The 27,065-nt window shown below is 42.3% G+C and overlaps 1 protein-coding gene across 9 annotated transcripts in view; it reads right to left on the bottom strand.

Moving 5' to 3' along the window:
* TJP1 (tight junction protein 1) overlaps nt 1-27,065 on the bottom strand; it is a 296,617-nt gene that overhangs the window by 47,963 nt on the left and 221,589 nt on the right. For all 9 annotated transcript variants that reach the window (XM_075897723.2, XM_075897725.2, XM_089781876.1 and 6 more), the window contains 8 exons: nt 16,923-17,065; nt 13,781-13,886; nt 12,597-12,747; nt 10,519-10,627; nt 8,426-8,645; nt 7,402-7,586; nt 7,179-7,274; nt 6,512-6,594 (listed from right to left, as the gene is read on the bottom strand). In XM_075897723.2, coding sequence (XP_075753838.1) covers nt 6,512-6,594; nt 7,179-7,274; nt 7,402-7,586; nt 8,426-8,645; nt 10,519-10,627; nt 12,597-12,747; nt 13,781-13,886; nt 16,923-17,065 — 1,093 coding nt within the window. The remainder of the gene's footprint in view (nt 1-6,511; nt 6,595-7,178; nt 7,275-7,401; nt 7,587-8,425; nt 8,646-10,518; nt 10,628-12,596; nt 12,748-13,780; nt 13,887-16,922; nt 17,066-27,065) is intronic.

Below are 27,065 nucleotides of genomic sequence, written 5' to 3'. Positions count from 1 at the left end.
CATTTCGAAGCTGGCATGCTGCATGGAGCGGGACTTTTGAAATGTACATTTCAAAGGAGCAATGCAGAAGTGCTTATCAACTAGTCGAGTAGTCAATGGAAATTCCATCAACTAGTCAATTCACTGTTACTAACATCCTGAGTCCAGATTCCTCCACAAAGCTAGTTTCCATGTCTTATCAGCTCTCCTTCCAAGAAATCCCTGCCCCTGCACAAGGGATCTAACCTGCTTTCCCCTGCCACAAAGTCAACCTCAGGAACATGCAATTAGTGCAGTGGCATGTAGCGTTTCCAGCTTGAGATGTCCCTTCAGTGTTTAAAATTTTTGCACTAGAGGGGGCAATAACAAATTTGTTTTAAAAATATAATGAAAGAAGCAGGTCCACTGATTGGGGAAGGGAGGAGAGCAATTGCCCCAGGTCCCAGCCACAGTAGCAATGGCACCTTGAGCCCTGGGCCCTTTAAATTGCCACCAGGCTGGAGCACCGAGCCATGTGCTATGTGGCAGGACTAAAAGGATGGCCGTCCTTGACCCTACCACCTTTCACCCTCAGCCCTGCCCCTTCTGGGAGTGCAGAGTTACCCACCCCCAACCTTGCCCAGGTGCCCACAGAAGCAGTTAGCTCCACTGGAAAGAAGGAAGAGGGGATGAGTGTAATATGAGGTGAAAGCTAGTATTAGACGACTCCAAGAACTTAAATGAGGGAGTCTAGCATCAGTTTCTCCAATTAGGTAATATTTCACTTGCTTAAAAAATGCACATGAGCACCACAGTCCAACTTTCTTTCATGTGAAGAAAGTAGAACAGAATAGGCAGCTTAGAAGAGCAGTAAGGCAGCAGCAGAGACTTCTAGAAACAGAGCCTTGAAGCATATCCAGGCTGAAGAGTTCAATGGCAGAGGGGAAAATTAAGTATTTCAAGTTACAGTCTGCAATATATCCCAAAAGTAGTTATCACATGTCCAGTCCACATGAATTTGAGAACGTTTTAGTGAGTAGTACCTGGAGGGATGGCACCTACACCCTTTATATCTTGCTCATGCAAGATAGAAGTGACAAGTACCAATCAGAAAGACCCAGATATCCCATAGGTCTTACTCAGCGTAAGCGCAGGACCAGCTGACCATTCAGGTGAACTAGGTGGTCACTTAGCACCAGGCTTATCTCTTATGAAACAGAAGTATCAAATATTGTACTTGTAAAACAGTGCCTAATTGCATGTCAGAAGTTATTATATTATTCATTTTGCACTGTTGGGCATGGTTGTGTATGTAAATACAGTTAAAATGTATCATGGGATAGCTTTAAAACAGCACTGCCTGGATTTGCTGCCTAAGGGCAGGGTTTAGCAATTCAATCGTTCTTAGTAGCCCCGTGTGGGCCAGTCATATAGTTGATTATGAGCTTGGAAATATTTATGATGCACTAATTGAAATGTCTGATACTACCGCCCTAACAGGATCATTTGGCAATATGGCATATGCAGATGAAGAAGCTCTTGCAAATTCAAATTTGTAGTTATACCACAAAATGAGCAGGTTAACCTGACCAGTAAGAAACTTCAGGCAAAGGACTTCAACATATATTCTGCTATACAACAGCTGCAACAGATCAACAAGCTTCTGGAGGAATTCAGTATTGATACAGTGTTTAAAAAGACACTAGTAGATACTCATGAGCTTGCTGAGTAATTTGAACTACCAGACTTTAAATCAGAATCAGCACAAATTTGGAGAAAGCAGCAACAGTTCACATATGAAACAAAAGACGAATCGGTTCAGGATCCCAAACAAAAATTCAGAGTAAACTTCTATGTTCAAGTCCTAGATCCTGCAATCCAGTCAGTTAAAGAACTATTTGAGCACATACAGCAGCTTGATTCAATAGCTGTTTTTTTCAAGGATGTACACAGTTTGCAAACTAAGACTTCAAAACAGATATTAGAACATTGCTTGAACCTAGAGTTGGCATTACAACACAAATTCAAAAGATATTGATACAATAGAGTTGTGCAGTGAACGGAAGGTTATTTCACGAAGACTTAGAAGACATTCGACACCTCAAGACCTACTAACATTTATTTCTGAACACATACTCACAGACAGGATGACCATATTTCCCCATGCCAAATACAAGACACCAAAAGGGGAGGGGGTCCGCTGGTGCTTGGTGCTTCAGCCCTCTGCGGAACTCAAGGCTCCAGCCCTGTGAAGGGGGAGCTACCAGTGGTGGGGATGGGGGAAGCAGCTGCTGCTGCTCAGGGCTCCAACCCCAGGGTGGAGGGGGAGGAGAGGCCAGTGCTTGAGGGTGCTTGGGTTTCCAGCTCTACTCCGTGTATGTGGGGGGAGGGGACGAGAGGAGAGAGTTGCCAGTGTTGGGACTCCAGCCCCACAGTAGGTGGGGGAGGAGCCACTGGCACTAAGGGCTCCACAGCAGCTGAAGCTCCAAGTGCCAGCAGCTCTCTGCCCTCTCTGTACTCCTACAGGGATGACGACATTCAGCCCTGCAGCATAAAGGGAGGGGACGGGAGCTGCCAGTGCTTGGGATTTCAACAGCTGAAGCCCTGAGCTCTGGCTGCTTCTCCCTGCTGCAGTGGATATACAGGACAATGTGCCCATTTAAAAAAAAAAAGCTAGAATGCCGAGAACAGGCCTTAAATATGAGACTGTCCTGGGAAAAATGGGATGGATGGTCATCCCCCTCACAGACAGCTCTCTCAACATCTTTATTGCTCTTCAAAATTCTCTTGATTCTTCCAGTTTCTGTTGTTAGAAGGAAGTTCAAATTGATAAGGCATAACTTTGTTCTTCTATGTTGAAAGAGGGACTAGCTATCAACTCAACAGAACACAAAACAGCTTCAAAACTTGGTCTTAAACTACTCATTGCCCCATTTGCAAAAGGAAAAAGTATGAAAAAAATGAGTTCTATATGTTTACACAAAATCAATAGCTCAGTGCAAAAGGGTTTTAACTCAAAAACGGAATAAAGATTTTCATGGCTTTCCAAAAATCAAGTTCCTTTGAAAGGAAGATAGTTACAACTTGAAATGCTACTGTTTATAGAGTGCTGACCACAAACACTATGTACAACTTAAAATAGCAAGTGTAACGCCCTCCATGTGAACAGAGTGGGGTAAGCACAAGTCAGGAGCAGGATTTCTTGGCAAAGTGGAGATGAAAGTATGTCGCTTTATTTGTTGATGTAGATGGCAGTGGTATTGTCAGTCATGACTGCCATGCATCTCCCCCAGAAGTCAGGGAGAAATGCCAGACAAAAAGGCAAACTGCTCTGTGCTCCCCGACATGGATATGGAAGGACATAATCTCGTTTGTCCACATAGATTGGGTGATGAGGTCCAGAAGGCAAGTCGCTGCGCCACACCCCCCAGCCCAATGTGGACATGTCTGACTAGAAATACTGTGGATTGCAGAACATGGCATGGGACACAGATTAACACCGACCTGGGATCCAGCCACAGCCCCAGGGCATGAGTCATGTGTTGGGAACTGTGACCACCATGTTGTCATGCCCTGGGCAAAACACTGATGGCAAGCCAGGACTGGAAGGGCCCCAGGCAGAATCTTGCAAATGGGACCATGTTTATACATGTTACCAAGAGTCCTATGAGCTTGAAGCACGTCCTGACGATGGTGACTGGGAAGCCGGTGAGTGACCACAACATCTAGGTCACTGTTGCAAAACAAGGCTCTGGAACAAAGGTCCATGTTTTGGTGGCACTGAGCACTATCCCAATGAATTCAATCCTTTGTGCGTGCACAAGGGTCAACCTCATGGGGTTGGTAACAGACTGAGCTGTTGCAGTGTCCCAGGTAAAGACAATGTGCATCTCCATCTTACAGTATGAATGGCCCCTCAAGAGCCAGCAATCCAGGCAGGAAAGACTTGAATTCCATGTTGTCATAGTAAGGCTGCCACTATGGGCACGCATTCAGTAAATACCCAGGACACTGCAGTGTGTCCAAAAGTGAAAGCAGTAAACTGGAAATGGTTGTCACCAACCAGAAAATGAAGGCAGCATCTGTGCCAGGGTTTGAATGCATGAAAGAAGGAGTCCTTCAAGTTAAGGGCAGCATACCAATCCCCTGGGATCCAGGGAGGGGATGATGGAGGTCAGAGAAGCCATCCAAAACATGTGGGTGGTGACAAATTTGTTGAGCCCCCCTTAAGTCCAGGATGGGCCGAAGACCTTACCTTAGAAACAAGGATATAGTGGGAGTAGAAACCCCTGCCCCTGAAACACTGGAGAGAACTCCATGCTCAGGAGTGTTTACACTTCCTGGAGGAGGAGCTGCTCATAAAAGGGGCCCCTGAAGAGGGATGGGTGGGGGCAGCAGGGAGGGATAGAGAGGGGAATTAGAGTTGTCTGCTATAGAATCTTCAGGATGAAGACTGCTTCTAACTGAAGTCTGAGGGTTCTCTTGAGTAGTTAACGAAGGCGGCCCTGGATATGAAGGATTCCAGGGATCCCCTTACGAAAGTCAGCGTGAATTTTCTCCATATTCAACCGAAGGCCCAAGTCCAAAAACAAAGAAAAAGTGTCCTCCACTTGGCGCCCAACACCTGTTGGTACGAATGAGCCTCGAACCACCAAGTGTCTAACAGAGCATTTATCAATGCAGCCACTGCTGATCCAACCTGTGAGAACATATGGGAGCAAAGGCGAGTCCTTGAGGGGTATCTGATGCTATAGTCTTGACCTGTAAACAGTACATGGACCTTCTGGGGGATAGAAGGTCCACTATGTGGAAGTCACTGTCTGAACCCAGTATGAAGAAGGAAGTTTATTTCTTGTCTTACTAAGAGCTTATCCTGAAGAGAGATGAGGAAGTAGCAAGAGGAGGGAAGAGAGGTATGTGGAGGAGTTTGCCTAATGATATTATTTCCAGCACCCATTTGTCTGAGGTGATATACTCCTCCAAATGCTTACTGAAAATTAATGAGTTAGTCTTCAGTTAGGGGAAGGTGGGCAACTAGTTGTGTCTGACAGGACAAAGAAATGGGAGGGCCTAAACACTTGACCATCCCGTCAAAAACTGGTGCTTTGAAGATAGTCTGCTGTGAATTTGTGCTGGGTTAATTGCAGGATCTCTAGAACCAGGGTCTTGGAGGTTCCACCGGAATCCAGAGAATTCCATCAAGCAGGATCTATGATCCATTTCTGATCTACTGAATATTATTTTGTTCTCAAGAGTATAGAAGCCCAGTGAACACGATATGCTCCTAGAATCAGTTTCTTCATGAACTTCAGTCCATTGAACGGTAGATCCTCCACCATATTCTGGACTTCTCCAGGAAATCATACAACTATTGCCAGAATGCCCTGTACATCATCACTGCCATGGAGACAGAGTGGGCTGTGGGATTGGCAGCATCTAGAGTTGCTTGGAGGGATGTAATCACTAACAGTTTCTTAACAATGTTAGCCTGAAATTGTTCCCATTGATCTGGAGGCAGGTGTTGAATAGTAACCAAATTTTGCATAATTTGTGAAGTTATATTTGGCCATCAATGCCTAGTAATTTCTGATGTTGAACTATAGGTTTGTGTTTTAATAGGTGTACTGGCTATTCTAATCTCTGTTGTATAAGATGGACTAGTATCTGCCCCATCAATTTTCAGAGAGCTGGGTGGATGGTGGTAAAACAAGAAATTAAGAGTAACTGGTGAGAACATAGTATTTTTAATCAGCTCTCACACATAAGTAGTTGAGGTTTTTTACAGGTTCCCCGATAGCCTCATTACTAGGAAAGGCAACTCTGGATGGGGTCACAGAAAGAAGAATATATAGCATTGCTTGTTTTAATCATTTATTGACCTCAAGAGGTATCTGTAGGGAGTCTGCAATCTATTTCAATTAGGTCTTGAAAGATCACTGAAAATCAAAGAGACACTGAAGTCAACAGAGAGGACCATGCTTCCCTTACATTCGAGAGCGAGCGCAGTGCCCCAGCAGTTCCTCCTAGTAATGTGGCTATATGGCCATCGGTCCCAATGCTAGTAGGGCTATATGGCTCTACACGACGTTTCATTAATGTAAAAAATATTTGTTTAGACATTTCTGAATTATGTTTCATTTTGACAATTTGCTGAAGTTGACAAAATTTGCTAACAGTTTTGTTCACCTTCAGTGGAAAAAAATTTACTTAAAAGATTCTGCTCAGCTACAATCATGAGTCCAGAGAAGTGCTTGATCTTAGAGAGGAATAGAAAAATTTGTTTCATTCAACATTAATGTCACTCTTGAATTTATATAAACAAAATTACATAAATTACTAGAGCACATGTACATAGTATCTTGCTTTTTTAAAATTTTTATTTATATTTTGTTGTTTACGCTATTGTATGTGAAAACAGCAGCATTTATAATTATGGATATTAGGTTTATTCACATGAATAGTCATTCTATTAATTCAACAATCCTGTTCTCCCTCATTTGTTTCCAGAATGAACTACACATTTCATAAAACAAAGCACATTTTTATCACTTACTCTGTCAATTATCTGTTTTATTGTATGAAGACGAATAATACCAGAACTGCGTTGGTCAGTGCCAGCATCTCTTGGTTCACTTTCTGTTCAAGAGAACACAGTTCAAGTCATAATTTTTTAGACACCTATTAGTCAATAAGAAAACCCTCTCTATGCTCCCTTTAATAGAAAAAGGACCATCTGCTTTTCTAGTTCAAAATACTAGTTTCAGACCTTATGCAAGTCATAGTACTGAACACAAATTTTTTACTTTAAAATAGTGCAGGAATTATCATCATCATCTTCAGTTTAGTTATAAAATCCTAAGAATATATTAAGTATTTCCTAGGAGCTTAACTGTGAATGCTTTTTGAAGGTGCTGAATTAAGGGAAGGGGCACTAAGGAAGCTCACCATGTTACAAGATTGGCTCCTAAGATAGCATTAACAATAAACAAGTTTGCATTCACATGAATGTTTTCTGAAGAGTCCTAAATCTATTACTTTACCATTAAAATGTTTCTATCACTCAGTTAACGGAGACGAAATGTAAGCCTTTCAGGGTACTTCCATGAATTGTGGACAATAAAAAAGGGAGACCTTAAAACATTAATGACTAGAAGAACACCACAGGAAAGGCTAGCAAAACAGGTGACTGTATAATTAGATCAGCAAAGAGAGACATTTACTTGCAACTTGATAAATATCTGGTTCTTCTCTTGCCAGTTTCTCTCGCGCAACATCAGCAATTGGCCCAAAGATGGTTACAGGCCTGAGAAAGCCAGCTTGAAGAAGAAAAAAAAATCAAAGTAAATTGACTTAAATATATTTCAGCATGATATTTTTCCATCATGAAGATTAAAATGTTGAACTGAGACAGCAAATATGTTCATCTCTTTAAAAGGAATCTACCTTCTCGAAGAACAACTCTTTCGTATGCAGGAAACTTGGTCTGAACAGGCTGGGCAGAAATATCTTCTCTGCTTTTTCGAAGATTTCGTTTTGAGCTGCGTAGACCTCGGAACCTCCAGAAATCCGCACGATCCCCCCCTGCTGTCTTTGGGAGTGTGTACTGTACACTAGCTAGTTGTTCAGCTCTAAGTACGGCAGAGATTCCAGGGGTTTCAAAAAACAAAAAATACCAGCTACATCAGCTTTTGAAATGACACTGCATTAACAAAATTTAAACCTGTGACTACATTACAATGACAATGGGCTGAAGGACCACTGATCACCAAATTAAGGTTTCCCTATGTTTTTCATTACATCTTAATGAGTAATTGCCCTTTGGACCTCTTTCTCTTGCCATTGAGGATCAATTAATATAGCTCAGGCAACTACAGCAATTGTTTACAAATTATTTACTTTTCCGAAAGTATTTATACATCTGTAATTTTTAAACAACGTATGCTGTGTCTACTTATGCTCATCATTAATTTTAGGATGCTTCTAGACTAGGAAAAAGATGACAGACTCCACACTTAGGCTTTAATTTCACCAGTTTAGCACATGCTGAAATAATTCCTTTGTCTTGACTAGAATTTATATGTTACTTGGATTCAGTTAGCTAATTCAATTTGACATCACACTGCTAAGGCCTTGTTTGGATTTACGCTCCCCACTTTGTGTTTCTTTCACCTGGAAAAAGAAAGAAATAACTCCATGTGACTATCCTATGGAGTGGTCAAGGACCACAGTTTGTTAACCTCTGTCCTAAACCAAACTCAAATGTAATTTTGGATACTCAAACTGGATAAGTCTAATTGAAAACTATTTGGGGTTCCACTAGTGAGTTTTTTTTCTTCCAAAATGTTAAGATATAAATGTGAGAGTGATAAGGAATGTTAACTAAAACACAAATGTGAAGAAACACAACTTGGACAAACCTTAGTCACAGATTTAACAACTATTGTAGTAAACAGTTTCAAGACGCTACCTGTTTTTGTTGGGTATGATTCCTCTTTCCACCTCTTTGTGATTCTTGCCAATTCGAATAGCCAGCCAGGACCCGAGCTTGCCATTGTACAAAGTATCCACCACCCGGAACACTTCACCTTTGTTGAAACTTAGCCCATAGGGAGACTCCTTTTCATATTCAAAATGAGTTCTGATATAGAAAGAATCTCCCACATCAGACTCAACAATGCGACGATAAACTGCAATAAAAGTTAGCTGAAGTACATTAAAGGGTTCCTAATGCTCACAGACGTTATGTAAAAAGACAGAGTAGAAATCTTGCCTATCCTCTGTTCACCATTCTAACTGTAAGGTAACTTGGAAACCCGTAACTATATCCCCACATTTCAGCATAAGCAATGTATGTAAAATCCACATATGATCCTTATGTTAATGTGAGGCATTCTGAAAACAGTACTTATTCTAATTTGTCTTTTTTCCTACAATGTGTTTAGAGCTAATTTAGTGATTTTTTTAAAATCAAGCTACATTGACAGCACTGGAATCAGATATTACCTATTCCAGAACAGACAATGCAAGTTTCCCCATTTTATCCAGTCATTGTTTTTCAGTCACTATTTAGATCTGGTCTCCATAGCTTTGTACTGATATATCTTTCAGTTAGGGTTGTGAGTTTTTTTGTGTTTGTTTTTTAATTCAACACAATTATACTAGCACAACGCCATTCACTTGAAAAAGGATCGAGACCAGACTCATTTCATATCAAGCTAGTGAATTGTCATCAGATAATCAATTTATCACTACTATACACTTGCAAGTGCATTTGAAATAGTGACATAAGAATGAAAGGCTTCATATCACCAATCATTCTAAGCTGCTACTCCCTGAGGCAAAGTAAATTATCAAAGAAAATACAGGACTATGTAGCACTTTAAAGACTAACAAGATGGTTTATTAGATGATGAGCTTTCGTGGGCCAGACCCTCTTCCTCAGATCAAATAGTGGAAGAAAATAGTCACAGCCATATATACCAAAGGATACAATTAAAAAAAGGACAAATCATATTTTAGAACAGAAGGGAGATGCGGGGGGGGGGGGGGGTGAAAGCCTGTGAGTTAATTATATTAGAGGTGATAATTGGGGAAGCTATCTTTGTAATGGGTAAGATAGCTGGAGTCTTTGTTCAGCCCCCTGCGGAGAGCGTCGAATTTTAGCATGAATGCCAGTTCAGAGGATTCCCTTTCAAGTGCAGATTTGAATGCCTTCTGAAGTAGGATGCAGGTGAGTAGGTCATTCAGACAGTGTCCTTTCTGGTTGAAATGGCAAGCAACTGTTTTTTCTTTGTGATCCTGTCTAACGTCTGTTTTATGGGCATTGATTCTTTGGTGAAGTATCTGAGACGTTTGTCCAATGTACATAGCAGACAGACACTTTCGGCACATGATAGCATAGATTATATTTCTGGAGGCGCAGGAATATGTGTTCTTGATCTTATAATTCATTTAGTTAGGCCCAATAATGGTGTCAGCAGAGTGAATATGTGGACAAAGCTGGCAACAGGGTTTGTTGCAAGGAAAGGTACCAGGGTTGGTATTAGTGTGGTATGTCCTGTGGTTGTTGGTAAGAATCATCTTGAGGTTAGGTGGTTGTCTATAGGAGACTATGGGTCTGTCTCCCAGAGCTTCTTGGAGTTTAGTGTCCTGTTCCACAGACATCTACCCTTCCCCACCTCTAATATCATTAACTCACAGGCATTCACCTTCCTTCCCCTCCTCCCCCTCAATATCTCCCTTCTGTTCTGCAATGTGATTTGTCCTTTTCACGTGTATTCATTTTTTTAAATTGTATCCTTTGGTATATATGGTTGTGACTATTTTCTTCCACTATTTGATCTGAGGAAGTGGGTCTGGCCCACGAAAGCTCATCATCTAATAAACCATCTTGTTAGTCTTTAAAGTGCTACATAGTCCTGTCTTTTGTTTCAGCTACACCAGACTAACACGGCTACATTTCTATCACTAAATTATCAAAGGTTACCTATACTGTTTCTACTTGGTCTCAAAGAAGCCTGTCAAGCAGTTGCTATCCTTTTATTTGAGGAAAATACTTACCATCCTTTTTCTTCTGTGCCAAAATTGTCACCTCTTCTCCTTTTGGGAGATCAAGCAGAAAAAGCACTGCCTCCTCTCTGATGATGTTCGTGAAGTCTACATTATTTACCTGGCATCAATGCAATAACAGGTTTGAATTACTGCACAATGTAGCAACACACACATGCATTTTGAAAAACTGTGAAACGTACATTACATATATACATTGTGAAAAACTGCATTATTTATTAATGTTAGAGTTATTTATCCAGTTAAATATAACTTAACTGCATGAACCTCAAGAAGCTTTTTGCATATATTTCTTAACAATGTCTTTTGCTTTGGTAATACTGTCCTGGCCACAGCAAGACCCATTTCTTTATCACTCTGATCTAAAGCATAACATTCATCTCTCCTTTGTTTTCAGGGTTTTTATGATGAGTCTGTGATAAAGTATGTTGACATTACACGCTGGATGAACTGAATTTTTTCTGGTTTAAACTCTATGTAGACAGAGCCTTACATCACTTGCCCAAGCTCTTGTTTCACATGATTTTCCTTTACTGTTGCCCTTAACTCCTTGCTTTATCTAACTGAAAGGTATATTTGCGTATCCTAGCTATCCTTTTTACCACCGAAGTTCAGGAACAGCTGGTAAGGAAGCCAAATATCTTGCTTTTATAAATAGACTCAAGTATAAAATCCCTTGTAAAATTAAGAGAACTAAACATCCCACATTTTAAACTTTGTCATCAATATGAAAGAATATGAAGAAATTACTTTTCTAGAAACATTCCCTTCCAATGGCATTAAGAGAGTTTAACAGATCCAGGTAGGGAAAAAACCCAGTTGTCCACAACTTACCACCTGTTCTCCACATATACATAAGGGGCTGCTCTGTCTCTCTCATAGTATTCTTTAATACCATATGTGATACCCAAGTTTTAATCTATTTACTAACTGAGTTAGCTTCAGGAAAAATGCATTCTTCTGTTCAAAAACTTGTGCTTGAAGCAGTGCTCTGAAATTGGGGTGGGGCGATTAAACAATAGATTCCTGTACACAATTCTAAAATGCCTAGAAATCTATTAATGAAATCTAGAAGCTAAGTCCTACCTGCTGATTACTAGTATATATGATAAAGATATCTATATGAACTTTTTAGTAAACAGTTTAATATCCAGTAAGTTATACAATTTGTCCAATCTGAAACTAGAAAACTTGGGAATCACAGTTTACCAGTGATCCAGTAGTAAGAGCAGAAAGCTGCACTATTGTCTAACCCTATCCAGGCACCAATGAGCAGTTTACACCAGCAGTTCTCAGGACGATTTTTTGGGTGGCCTCAGAGTGCAGCCACCAACTCTTGCTGGTGGCTGCTCTTATACTTTTTCCTAAAACGCTTATTGGCTTTAGGAAAAACAAATAGATATGCACATATACACATCCAAATTACTGTAATTTATTTATTGCTAAATAGGAAGTCCTTTATAAGTGATTTTAACAAACATATAAATATCACTTTTCACAGCATACTTATTCAGCCCTGGCAAATCTGGGGACAAATTAAGCCCTAGATGGGGAGGTTGGGGAGACAGCAAGAGCCAGGGGTGACTGGAGTGAGGTGGGCTGGGGGAGACAGTCAGGGGCCAGAGCCTGATGCCCCACAGCCAGAGAATGGAGCCCAAAACTGCGTGGCCAGAGGCCAGGGCCTGACACCATGCAGTCAGAGCCCAGGACTGGCACCCAAAGCCCCACAGCTGGAGTCATGCCACCCATCGGAATGTGGGGAATTCACCAGCTTCATGCTCTTCCAGCACTGTGCCCCAGCTATCTCTAGAGGTGGCAGAAACCAACCCCTGCTTGCAGTGTGCGCAGCGAACACCAAGCCAACATCAGAAGCAACTGGGAATGGGAGAAACTACTGCTTTATTCCCCCGCATCATCCCCTCAAATCACAGCCCAGGAGGCTGTGGCTACAAGAAAAGCCTCTGGTGACTGCATTTGAGAAACACTGGTCTATGCTAGAAAGACAACGTTTATCCAACTTCTGTTGCACTACTGAACAACAGATTTAAGTATGAAAGATTGTGACCTACCCTGAGAATTTGATCACCTTCTTCTAATCCTTCTTTTGCTGCAGGGCTATCCTCAAGAACACCAGCTACAAATATACCTACATCATTGCCACCAGCCAACCGCAAGCCCACGCTGTCTCCTTTTTTGAATTTTACCAGCTTCATGCTTGGCCTGTAGGTTTATAACACATTCCAATTAACGGAGGTACAATAGCTGAAAATGCAGTCACAGATTAGCAGCTCTGTATTAGCTGCAGAGCTACATGAGCAGAAAATATGTTCATTTATTGCAGTTTGACATCATCATATGCAGGCTATTTTTTCAGGAACATACTATAACAGCATAATATTCCTCTCAGCATCTGAGCTTTTGAAAATAATGTTAACATTCACTTAAGAGATTTTGTTGCTTGATTTAATATATTAATAAATTGTATTTTAGGAGAACATTTCAAAATGTAAGGGGGTTGGGTTTTTTGGGTTTTTTTAAACAACATTCCCTTGGAAGTTTACAGCTAGATTATATTTCTTAAAATCTCTTTTTCTGGGGGAGAGGAGAATAGCACACAACATGGTAACTTCTTATTAAAGGGCTCTTCTGAATGCAGCACTGTTCATGCTTAAAAGAGGGGGAGGGGGGAAGCAAAACTTGGGAGACAGAAAACATGACTCAAAACACATGTATTATTTAGGAATTTATTACAGTGCTGATGGAAGATTTCACCAGGCCCCGAGCAGGGAAAGCCACTCTTGGGCTCCCTGGCAGGGGCAAGGCCTCAGGCAGATGGAGCAGCAGTCCTGGAGGTTAGCATCTCCCAGCCAGCCATTCACTGGTGTTGGGGGCATGGGGCCACACTGCCAGGAGCTCCAGTGGTGATTTTAAGGGTCTGGGGTTTGCTAAGGTAGGGGTGGCTGAGAGCCCCAGGTCTTTTTAAAATCACCAGGCCCCAGGGCAACTGCCCTCACCCATCCCCATCAGCAGCCTCCAGTGATTAGTAAGTTTCAAAATGATGAAATATGTAATACTGATGACAAAACACAGATGAGCCTCAACTCCCCCACCACTAAAACTTTTAAACATATTGGATATATACGTAAAGAAGCCCTACGTGTCTTGCAGAAATAACACTCACTGGCTTAAGGAACGCTTGTTCTGCTCAAGGACTGTGGGATCAGGTTGAAATCAAGAATTTGAATTACATTACCGAAGCACTCCATCTTCATGAGTTGAATTGGGTAATGGACCATCAGATGGGCTGACTGGTAAATCCACATCTGGCTGTCCAGCTTGAGCATACACTGGCTTTGGCTCTATTAGAATAAAAAACAAACAAAAAACAACACAACTTGTCATGCTATTAATTCTTTATCGGGTGGGGAACCAGTACAGCTTAACTCAGTCTTGCAAAACTGTCATCATGAAGTGTACCAGCTCAAGAACAAAATCCTTCTCCCATGCACCACAAGTGCCAGTAATGAAAAAACTTCTTGTACTGACAGAGTAAGATTACTTCTCTTGGGCAAGTAGATTTTGTTAAGGCTGGTGAAATTACTGCACTTCCTCCCCTCCCCCCCCCCCCCATTGTACTTTGGTAATTTCAGTTGAAATTTTAAAGTATGCAGAATACACCATAGATAAATACATGACTATTTAAAAAAGGGGAAAAAAACCCCACATTATACTGTTTTGTTCCAACAACATAAGATTTGGACATTAAGGATTAAAATTAGCACTAGGGCAACCACTGCCCAAAAACAGAGAAGCCAAGGGCTCAATCAGTTCATGCAATATTCCAGTTAAACAGTTATACATTTCTACTTTAATTTAATCCCAGACCTGCAATTTCAGCTGCCTTTGACTTACTGTTCAAGCTTTCCCCTTCTCCTGTCATCACTTCTCTATCTGCTCACTCATTTCTTCCAAAAGAAAATGGACAAAATGTGATCTTCCCACCTCTCCATGGCTTGTCTTCATTTCCCCTACCACAGTTCTCTTCCTTCTCCCCCGAAATAGATCTCCTCCTCCAACCCATCCACTTACCCCAGTGATTTCTTGAATCCCATTACCTAACTTCCTTAATGCCCATTCTCAGCCCCTTCTTTATGCCTTAACACTCTCCTCCTCTGACTGTCCCACCCTCTCAATACAAGCATGTTCTAGATTCTCCCATGAACAAAAATAAAAACCCACCACCCTTATATCCATTTGCTCCTCCGATCTGTCTCATCTCTTTTCTAAGCTCATAGAAAGTACTATTTACAGCAGCTGCCTCTCCAATTCCATCCTAGCTCCTCTCCAATACAACTCTTGCCCCTTTCACTCCAATAAAATGGCTCTTGCTAAAATATCTGATAACTTGTTCAAGCCAAGGCTCAGAGCCAGTACTCCGACCTCTTCCTCCTTGATCAGCCCACCTCTTTAAACACAATTGACCATGCTTCTCCTCCTTGAAATCTTGTCCTTCCTTGATTGTCTCCGTTTTGTCCACTACTCTACTCCTAAATCTACAATGATTCCCTCATTAGGTCCACCTTTCCTTCAACATTCTGTGGGAATTGCACAGGAATGTCATTGGTCACTTTCTGCCCCCTCGATCATCTCTGGATAATCTCATCTGCAAAATATAAACTCAACCACAGTCTCCACAATAACGACTCTCCCAACTCTTTACTACAGACCTGCTTCCTTCCATCTAAACTGAAATCTGTTTGTGACGTTACCATGAGCTCAAACTCCAAGCTGCTAAAATAAGCTTTTAATCCCCCAAACCTTCCCATGATTTTTTTTTTGATGACTGGAGAAACTACCATCATCATCCTACCTATCACTCAGGCCTGTAACCTGGGCATTGTCATCAGCTTGAACATCCTCTCTCAGGTTCACATTCATGTGCTGCCTAACTCTTGCCAATTCTTTCTGCATTATACCCTGAAGATACAACTTCTCCTAATTATCAGGACAAAAGACGGAGGGAGTAGAGGATCCTCGCTCCGTTGAGACCTGAGGAGTCTACTGAAATACCACAGGGGAATACAACAGTGTCAGCGTTCTGGGCCTATCTTTCTTAGGCCTGGAAGGCTTGCCTAGGCTTATGGGGAGGTGGTGAGCAATGCCATGGTGTCAGTGGCGCCGAGGTGCTTGTGTTCAGTGCTCAGTCAGAGTGCTCTTGCACTGGAGCCAAGACGGATTCCATCAGGAAAGCCTTGAGGTGAACGTCCCTTTCCTTCTTGGTACCAAGTTTAAACAGCTTGCAAATACAACACTTATTACTACTGTGGCCATCTACTAAGCACCACAAACATTTGCAGTGGGGGGAGGGGGTCACTCAGGCATGGGCTGATAATAACTGCAACATGACCTGAAGCCTGGGGAAGAGTCATGCCCCAAACCGAGGCTAAGTACCTATGGCACCTACAGTACAGCAACTAACAAAAAACTATTTATAGGGAAAACAAAGTCCAACTAGGGAAATGTGCAATAGCTAATGTGGAGACAAGCAGATTCTAAGCATTGGAGGTGGCCAGAAGTGTCCCAAATGGGCCAGAATGTGCACACCACTCCAGAGGGAACCTGAGACTGCTCCACTACAGGTACTGCTAAGGGGAAATCTTCCAGCACCGGTGTACGTGATGAGCACAGCTACGTTGAATGGACATGAGCAATCACTCAAGAACTAAAACATCTGCTCAGGCTCTCATGAATTACTGCAACTTCCTTTTGTGGGCCTTGACAAATGCAATCTTACCTTGCTTGTATCCATTCAGAACAATGTTGCAAAAATATTTTTCTAGCTCATCAATGACTGTCACCCAGACTAACACGGCTGCATCTCTATCTCGTTAGTCTTTAAAGTGCTACATAGCTCTGTCTTTTGTTTTAGCTAGACCAGACTGACACGGCTGCATCTCTATCACCCCTTTTCTCAGAATTTCTACATTGCTTCTCCCTTCTGTACTGAATAAACTTAAGCTTCTTGTCTCACTTTCAAGGCCCATACAAGCCAGTCTAGCTATTCGGAAAAAGCCCTCCACTTTACTTTGGCCTTGGAAGCCATGACAGAGTCCTCTTAGCAACAGCCATGCTTGAACACAACTGCAAACAACAGTTTTTAAATCCCATACCAGAAAGCAAAAAATGTCAAACTTTGGGCACATCTCTGCCATTACTCATTCACCCAGGGAACTAGGGACAGAGATGGACCTTTTTGAATGTGCATATTCTGAGTACGCAGTTGCATATTTTAACCGCTTGAGAGAAATCATGCTACAGATTCAAAGCAGTGCAAATAACACTAAGGCACCAGGACTGGAATTTATTTGAGATAGCAGGCAAAACTTGGCATTTACCTGGCAAAGGTGGAGTTTGTTTTTCATTTCTTTCAACTACAGCCTCTTCCATTGTTTTAGAAACAGAGATATCATCTGCACTCTTCACAGGTGTAGAGATGGCACCTGGTTTTGATATTCTCTCATCTTCTCTGCTCCGGAGACTGTAGTATCAGAAAGACAAGAACCATATGGCATTTAGTTTGTACTCCACGCTACATCACAGTAATCCCCCCCCCCCCCATTTCTGCACTTCAGGTCAAACAGATTTGCTACCAGATTCATCCTCAAATAATCTGCATATGACACCTCTCTACCTTTTCCCCTAGAAAAAGGAGAACAATATAGAAGAGAGTGCTCTTTTCACTGCCCCATGCCTTTCTCATGCCTTGCGTGGACAGTATTCCAAAAAGCAGTATGTTCAGTAGCAGGAATGGAGATGGTAGTCTCGGTGAGACTTTTCTCCTGTGGAGTCTAATGATTTCTGAAGGAAAAACAGGCTTTACTATGACTTTCGACCCCTATGGGGACTGAGAAACTCAGCTAATGGCAACTCTTCAGCAGGGAAAACATGTTTCCTTTCCCTCTGGATACACCCCTTGAGATTGGGAGAGAAGGCAGGCTTCAAAATCCACAGCTCTTCAAAATCATTTCCATTTAAAATTAATGCAATTGTGGGAGCGTGTCTATCTCCCACACCAGTTCACTATTTCATGTTTCTTCAGTGAAAACAGGACTAGCCTCATGAATTTTCTCCTTTTCTGCTCCGGAATGGATATACATATGCTTATAACATCTAAAGAAAGTATGAAGTACAACATTCCCTTGCCAGATGGTCTCTGGGGAAGTGAACCCAGGACCTTTAGATCAGGACCTTCAGCACCCCCATTATATGAGATGGATGAACAAGTATTTTAGCAAAGAAACAGTAAAAAAAACTGTACTTGTATATATGTACAGAACCACAGTGGGTTGTACCAGCATGTAGTACACTATAATTATGTGAGAGCAGCAGCCATATAGTCACTAATGAGATTCAAAATCTATATAGCCTTAAGAGAAGTATACCACTAACTTAACTACCTCCTAAAAATCTTTCAGGTCAAAATTCTGGTACTTATGAATTTCAGATAGTTTTTAACTTACTATGGCTAACTATAATCAGCACTGGTGAACCATTTAATCAATTGCTGTACTCAAATGAAGATTACAAAAATATACGCATTATAAAAAGCACTGGTTTACAAGATTTTCAAACTCTGCTAAAGTGTTAAATACACGTATATATAAACATTTTAACAGAAAATACTGAACAAGTCTGTTTATCTTAGCTGTCAATAAAAAATTCACTGAGTGTTCTAAAGGAATTATGTATTTGACAGGCATTTGACAATACTGAATTTGACCTTGTTAGAAAACAGTTGTTTCCCTGAAGGCACAGAATGAAGTCACTAGGAAGGACTTTGGGTAGAGAGCTCTTGATGAAGTACATCGTACAAGATAGCACAACGTGATTAGATGGTTTTCTGTTTGGATCCCTCTCTCATGGGCAGAAGAATTCTGAAAGATGCCACCTTGTTAAAGAAACTACTGTTTCCAGAAGCTAGATGGAGCTATTGGTCAGTGTACTGTATTTGTATCTGTTTAAAAAAAATGTATCCACTGATACACATTACACACAGCAACCGTTATTTTAGTAATACTAAAATCACTAGGGGGCTGCAACCTCTGCTTGCTACACTTGCCAAACCCCTTTCTCCGGGGGTAGGTGGCAGGCCAGGGGGAAGGGGGCAGAAGTAGGCTGGGGTGTCCACTTGGGGGTTGTGAGTGAGGTGGGTGGAACTGCAGGGTCTCGGTGGATGGGTGAGACTGCGGGGTGGAGGTGCAGGGTCTCGTCAGGGCAGTGAGTGGGAAGGTTCTCAGCTTGTGGAAGTGGGGGCCACTTACTTGCTTCCGCGCAACTCCCAGCACCATAGCTCAGACACCACTTATCGCTGCTTTTTAAAAACTAGCTAATTTGCTCTGCATTAAATTACTTGAATTAACTATGATTAATTGAGAATCTTAATTTTCATGCCATTCTGTAAGTTAAGAGTTACCCTCACCTGCAGTGCTGGCTGTATTCACTTTTGGTCACCTTACCTCCAAAAAGATGTAGCAGACATGGATAGATTTGCAATGCAGGCAGAGAGAATTATTAGGATGTATGTGAAGAGAGACTGAACAAATTAGGACTGCATCGTGCTGCGAGCAAATAGCCCCCTGGGACATGTCCATGCAACACATACTAATGAGTAAGCAGGCACACACTGGGGGCTCGGATGGCAGAAGGGACACGGCGTGGCTGGGCTCATGTGGCGGAGGGAGGGTCGAGCTCAGCCGTGGAGGGGACCCAGCCCTAGCAGCTCCTCAGTGGCGGCACAGCATCCCAGAGAGTGAAGCGGGAGAAGCCCATGCCCTGGGGACAGTGCTGAGGCTGGCCCCAGCACGTAGCAGAGACAGTGGCCCGTGGATGCTGATGACATCACACTGTCATCCCACAGAGGAAGCAGGTGGGGGAGAGGGGCGGAGGGAGAGAAGCAAGTAGACGTGACTACCTGGTAAGTCTAGGCTCATCAGGTAGTCGACTACTCACTTACATCCCTATTACTCAGTCGTAAAAAGTTATTTCACAAAATTTAAATTGGTATTTAAACATGGCAGTAAATGGTGCCTTGACTTGTAGCTCAGGCATAGTCTCCATCTAGCTTCCAATTTTTGGTTATGTCCTTGACAATTAGAGATCAAGATTTTATACAGCCATATGAAATCAGAGAAAAAGCTTCATTGTGGTATGGGTATGGGAAAAACAGAGGTTAAAAAAAATCCAATGGGTCAATACTTCAAATGCTGCTAGAATTAGTCTCAGAGCTCAATTTCACTGTTGCTAGAAGTAAGCTATTTACAGGAGGGAGATCTTAAATAAGGAAATCAAAAGAAAACCAACATGTGTAAATCTACATTTTTCATTTACTTTGAAATTTGACAAGGCGTTGCAAGAATTACCCACCATTTCAAAGTCTCGTTATGATTAATTTCACAAGGTTTAGAAAGGGTTATTTTAGAACCCTAACACTTCAGGTTGAGTAGTATGGTGGGATAGCAGCACTCTTCTGGTTGTTGTATCTTTGCCTACCATCTAATGCCTTAATACTCCTGAATGAAACACTCCCAAAACGTTAATATTGCTGAAATTATCCATTCAGCTATTTCCCTACATTTTAAGACTATCAATTTCAAGAAATAAAGGTTTCACTTAATTCACTGATTTAAGACCACAATTATCATCATAATCTACAGGACACAGAATTTCATCCATTAATTGCTGTCCATAGCCCAAAACTTTGTAGCTTAATTAAAAGATTCATATTTTAGAAAGCCACCCAATCTTAATTCAAAGATGCCAAATAATGTCCAATTTACTACACCCTTAGTAAAGTGTTCCAGGGTCATTAATTATCCTCACTGTTAAAACTGGAGTTTTACTTCCAGTGTGTATTTTTCCAACTTGAACTTAAAAGATTTTGGATCCTGTTATTTTGGTATATTAGATTAAAAACTTTAGAGCTCTTAAAATTAGATCACTTCGTTCTGTTTAAGTATTTAGACTATGATCAAGTCAACACAACCTCTCTCTATAAGCTAAACAGCATGACCTCATAAAGTCTTCCATTGTAATGCATGTTTTACAGACAAAACTCATCACGAACACTACAGTTTTTCTAAGAACTAAAACTGTTTTAAAAGCATGGCAACAGAAATCAATTCGCAATTCCAATAGCGATCTAAGCAGCGCCAAATATAAAAGGCAATGTGACACCTCTGTTCTCCTATTGAATGTCTCCTATTTATATATTCAAGGTTTGTGTTTATCCCGTTGTCACAGAACTGCAATGGGAGCGCATACGTAGCTGGCTACCTACAATGATCCCTAAATTTTTTTTTTTCAGAAGAAACTCCAATATTCTTTTCACTAAAGATCTTGACAAATCTACATTTATCCCCCTTTACTTTCTACACATACAAGAAAGTGAAGAAGAACAGTAGGAGCCCTAAAGTATATACAACACCCCAGGGCCATTTCTACTTGTCACTACTTTTTTTTAAATCCATTGCTTATAGAAATGCAGGTCTGAAATCTTGCAAAGTAAACAGGTTGAGTTTTTCTATATTTAATCATCCAGCAAACTTCAAGATTATGGAAGTGTCTACTACAGATCCTTAATCAGCAGAGTTATGATGATAGCGCCCCCTAGTGTAGATACAGTTTAAGACAGCAGGGAGAGGACTTCTGGCATAGCTAAATCACCTCCCCAAATGACATTAGCTATGCTGACAAAAGTACCCTAGTGGTACAGTTGCATTTCCCACTGACACTACAACCAGGAGCTGCGCAGTGTAGATTGGTGCACTGGCATTCCATTCAGCGAGTCTAATGGAGACCCACTAAATTGACTACAAATTGTTCTCCCATCTATCCCTGAATGAGAAGAGTAAGGTAAGTCAACAGCCAAGTGTCTCCTTGAGACACCGCAATAACTCGACCTAAGGCACATGGATTCCAGCTACATTAGTCACATTGCACACTTTAGGTTGACTTACGGGGGTGTGTAGACCTATCCTAGGGGTTCTGTTGGCATAGCTGTGTCAGTTGAGGGTGTAAGTGTCCATTTTCTCTCCCTTTCTTTCTCCCACTCCTAGCTGACATACTGCCAACATTTTGGCATGTAAACCATGGCTATGTTCTTCATATCTCTGTTACTCCAAGCTAAGAGTGAACTTGAGTATTCAGAAGAGTAAAGACCGATAGTTAAAAATGGGTATAACAGTACACACACCACACTAAGTACCTACCCACCTGTAGAACATTAGAAGAAAGTAGCTGAAGCAAGAAAAAGATGGTCATTTTAAAAGCACGGGAAACATAATATTGCTGGAACCAGAAGAAAAATATAAAATAGCGTTGGGTTTGGACTTTTCAAAATTTGATAGTAAATGCTTTGAATTTCATTCTGCAAGATGACAGCATCAAGTCACTTCCTAGGACTGTTTTTAAAAAGGGACAAAATCCTGTTGAAAATTATAGCTTCATTTCCTATGAGTCACCAAAGGTGTTAGTTATTTTGCAGTGTATGTGTTCTGACAGTATTGCTGTTTACTTCTAACATCTGTGCTCTGTCAGATAGGTGTTTTTTAGTATGCTTCATATTGCATCATTTTAAAATAACCTTCAGTCACAAAACAAAGTCAGCTTCATGTAGTTTCATCAATGGACCACTCTGACTTCTTTAAGAAATGTAATGGTTTAACTGTAACGAGAAAACGTTTCGTGTTTCTACACAAACTCTTCAAGCAGGATTGACATCGAGGCACAGTCCACTCCAGGGCTTTTAGTATTTTAAAACTATTTAGCACCAAAGAGACGAGAAATTTTAGATATGTACCTCAATGGAAGGATAGTTTTTTCCTGCTTTGCATGGCATTCCAGTTTCAGTGGGACATTATGGATGTTAACAAAAACGGAAAGAACAAACAGTTGAGTTGTTGAATGAAAGCTGTGTACGTTCTTGATATCTATTAGTAAGAATCAAAGCTCCAGGCCCTTTCTTGCAGAATTCTAATTATGACGCTTTTAAGAGAAAATAAAAAGACTGATTCAAAAAGATGCTTCTTTAGGGAATACTGAACTCAAATAAGTTCCAAAAGGAGAATTATTCCAGTTGGTGTAGGACAGGGGTCTCCAACCTTTTTAAGCATGAGATCACTTTTTGAATTTAAATGCAACCGAAGATCTACCTCACACCCAAATACCCTTGCCCCGCCTCCTTTGTGCCCCTTCTCCGAGGCCCCGTCCCTGCTCACTCCATCCTCCCTCACTCACCAGGCTGGGGCTGAGATGCAGACTCTGCTCTTGGATTATGGGATCTGGAATATGAGAGAGGCTCTGAGCTGAGCTTGGGGCAGGCAGTTGGGGTGCAGGAAGAATTCTAGGTGCAGGATCCAGCAGGGTTTTGGGATGCAGGGGTGCTTGGGATTAGGGCAGGGGCCTGCCATGCGGGGCGGGGAGGGAAAGAGGATTCATGACTGGGGTAGAGTGTCGGGATGTGGGCTCCAGCTGTGCCCTGCTGACCTCAGGTGGCTCCTAGGTGGTGGCACAGTGGGGCTAAAGACAGGCTCACCTCTGCCTTGGCCCTGCACCACTCCCGAAAGCAGCCAGCAAACTCCCTCTATTCCAAGCCCTGTTGTGTCCACTCTCTGCTCTGGGGTGATGGGATACAGACTGGGGGGAGGGCACCCTGACATCAGCACCCCTCCTCTCCCTTCCATGCCCAGAAAAAAGGAAGCTCCTGAGGGGATACCTCCAAGGCAAAGGGGAAGGAGCCGTGCAGGGAGAGGCAGCTGAAGCACTGGCACTTGGTAACCTCTTGGCCAAACCAGTCAGGATCACCTCTCAGAGGGTCCAAGATCTACTGGCTGGTGACCACTGGTTCTCAACCTTTTTAAGCATACACCCCGTTTCAATATATTAAAATTTCACGGATCCTCTTCCCAAGGGAAGAAGAAAAAAAGAGAAGAGGAAAAGGAAAAAAAAAAGTAAGGATCAGGCCTAAAAACTTTCAATGTGCCCCTCTGCAGTACCGTCGTGTACCACCAGGGGTGCGCGGACCATAGTTTGGCAACCACTGGTGTAGTGTAAAGAAGAAACACTATTCTGAGAAGCCTTTCAATGTCTATGGGTAAGCAAGTCCCACGCTTTCCTGCTGTCTCTAGTATACTGGATATGACAGCCACTTGCAATTTCAAAATTAGAGGCTTAAGGCTTGTACATGTTAAAGCTGGTCTACATGAACTCTAAAATATAGGCTTGCTCTTGTCCTGACTGGCTTTGTAATAAGGTACTTACACCATTCATTAAAGCTAGACTAAATCTTTGAATATGCCCTGTTTGTAGACTACTTCCCAGAAACTAAAATTGCATCCAAGACCATTTGATAACCTCTGTTTCACCTGATGCCTCTTCAATATCATGTAGACAGAGTCTCCTTGATTTATGCAGTCTTTATGAAGAATTAGTCTTCCTGACAGGAAGTCTCTCCAGAAGAGGAGAAATAATTGAAGGGCAGCTGCCATCTATTTCAGATCCAACACCTCCCTGGCCAGCGTGAAGCTTTGAGAATAGATATGCTTCTTCCTTTATCCTCTGAATGGTCTCCAGGATCATGGTTAATGGAAGAAAATGCAAACAAAAGACAACATTATGGGCACAGATGAGAGCACATGTTGTCCTTTACCTTGGTCTGGTGATCACTTAAACTGAAAGAGAACTTTAGAACCTTTGCATTGAACCTGGATGCAAAATACTTCTATTGGGGGCAACACGAAGCCTTAAGTCAAAAGGTATTTGCACGTAGACTACGTATCTCCAAGCCTATTCCTTTATTTGGCCATTCTGCTTGTATGATAAGTCACCTTTTGTGTAGAAGGCTATCCAATGATAGAAATATGGCTTCCAGTGTACTTCTCTGTGGATATGAGCAAAAGCAGAAGTGTTTTCAGGCACCACCAGAACAGAATAATGGGCCAAATTTGGTGATCGAATATTCTTAGTTTTTCCTGTGCTTGAGCCAATTGATGTTTCAAACTCCTTGTCTATCCAAGAACCTTGCCCCACTCTGAGACTGGCACTGATTGTCACACCACAGTTCTGATATTCTGTAGCCATCCAAGCATCTCCTGACTTCCAGCCACCAAGACAAATTTTGATACTACAAACTGAGATACATTAGACACGTAAATTAGAGAAGAGAAGCACATGTGAGTTCAGGAAAACCAAAAACTATTGGAGAAGATGTGAACAGAACTTTACTACAACAAGAAGTCAACACAAGAAACTATTACCAGTAAAAATATCAGAGTCCTAATTAATATGGCTAGAGAACTGATCATCTTTATATATAGCATAGCATACACCAGCATCTGAATCCCTTCTCATGAGAGAGCAATGCTATGTATCTATGACTGCAAAATGTAAAACAGCACTGCTAAGAGTTATTTGGCATTGAGAACAAAACTGTTATTCTATAATCTGGGCAATGAAGCAAATTACCTTTTGTTCCTTTTTCAGAAAGGGTGTTCTCATGTACAGGTTGTTAAGGAAGGGGAACACATGAATTTCCTCCTGCCTCAGAAAAAACGTGGGGAATGAGCACTTTAATAGGGATCCTTGGGGGTGGTTGCTGGGACAAAGGGTCAAGTAGTGTATTAGTAAGTCTGCCCATTGTAAACTAAAGAAAACTGAGGGCATCCCTTGTGTGTAACTTACAAGAATGTGCACATATGAATCCTACAAGTGGAAAGATAGCCTTCATTCTGAAGCTTGGGTTTGCAAAGAAACTTTTTCCAGAAACTAGAGATCAAATATGGCTTTGTCTTCTCCAGAATGTGGGTACTAGGAACAGACAAGTGTAAAATCTTCAGTTACCTACAGCATTCATCATATTTTTTAGGTTCACCTGGTTGAAGAAGTGGGAAAAATGTAAAGCCCTCCTGGCTCTGCCTTCCATTCCAATTCATAATTTAGGCTGACAACATCCAGGACCATTTATCAGCCATTGCATAGATCCCCAATTATTCGCAAATTCCTACAGCCTAGTCCCTGAGAAGAGACTGGGGATCAAATGTAATCAATCTTGATTAAGGAGGCCAAGGTTTCTTCTCCTTGGAAGTGGTCCTCTTTGTGCCCAGCCTAAACAATCACTTGCACCTCATCCACTGCAGGGGGCGGCAACCTTTTCAAGCCAATGAGCCAAACTACATCAAAATTCAGAACAAGTCATCCACAAAGAGCTATATAATAACGCCTATTTGCATGACTGAAAATATACAACTTAATATTATTGATAATTCACATGATGATTAATATAGCATAAAGTCTGTAAGTATGTTTCATTTAAAAATGGGACTTCTGCTGCTACTGTGGGTGCTGCTTGTGGATGTGGGAGTGCAGGAGTCAGGGTGTAGAAGGGGTTTAGGGCACAGGAAACAGGGCAGGGAGCTGGGGATGGGAAACAGTATGGCGGGGGAGGGGACGCCATGGAGTCGAATTACCTTACATGGCTGGGGCTTGGCTGCTGCACCCAGACAGCAGTGGGATCGCCAGGATCCGGACTGTGGCCTCCCTTCCTACCCATGACACAGTAGGAGGGGGGCCACCACCAGCCCTTTCTGTGGCCAGATGGGGATTGGATCGCGGGGCCTGCCCCAGGATCAGGGCTGGCAACAGGACACTGTGGCCTTGTTGACTAGGCTTCATTTTAAATAAAGTAAAATATTATGCCCAACACAACAGGTTTCAACACTATTTATGGCAGGGGTGGGGAACCATTTTTGGGTTGGGAGTCACTGACACAAAAAAAAAATCAGTTGGGGACCACAAGAGTAAGAATGCAAAAAAAACCACCCCTCCAAAAAAACCCAATCCTCACTGATGTGGCCCCTCTCCCCCCACTGAAACACCTCACTCCCCTAGTGCTCCAGCCCCATCGGGGTGGGGCAGAGGTAGGACTGAGGTTCAAGGCCTCAGGGCAGATAAACTCTTCTGCAGTTCCAGGGATAGTGGATTTTGTGAGGACTACCCAGGCTCAGGGTGTGGCCAAAATAAGGGGTTCAGTGTGGGGGACAAGGCTGCCATTGAGTGGGATATGGACAGGGTGCATGATAGGGGTGGGAAGTAAGGTGCAGGAGGGGGCTGAAGGTACGAAGTTTGGTTAGGAGGGAGGGTGCAAGAACAGGCTGGGAATAGGGTGTCTGGCCGGGGGAGGCAGCAGGAGCAAGGGAAGGTGCAGAGTCTGGCCAGCAGGGAAAGTGCAGGAGCAAGGGAGGGTGCAGGAGCTGGGTGGCGGTAGGTGTCTGGCCAGGGCAAGGGTGCAGGAGTAGGCTGGGGTGCAAGGTCTTGGTGAAGGGTGGGTGAGGGCGCTGGGAGTGTGGGGTCTTGGCTAGAGGGGGTCACTTCATTTCACGCCACTGGCATCCCAGGCATGGCTTTCCACTGCTCCCACTGGCTCAATTCTGGCCAATGGGATCAGTGGGGAAAGCCTTCAGGAAGCACATCGGCATGCTGCTGTT

The sequence above is a fragment of the Pelodiscus sinensis genome, chromosome 14 (genome assembly GCF_052426305.1).
Source record: "Pelodiscus sinensis isolate ZL-2025 chromosome 14, ASM5242630v1, whole genome shotgun sequence".
Classification (NCBI taxonomy): domain Eukaryota; kingdom Metazoa; phylum Chordata; order Testudines; family Trionychidae; genus Pelodiscus; species Pelodiscus sinensis.
Note: the sequence above shows the minus strand (reverse complement) of the source record. Positions and strands in the feature narration are given on the sequence as shown.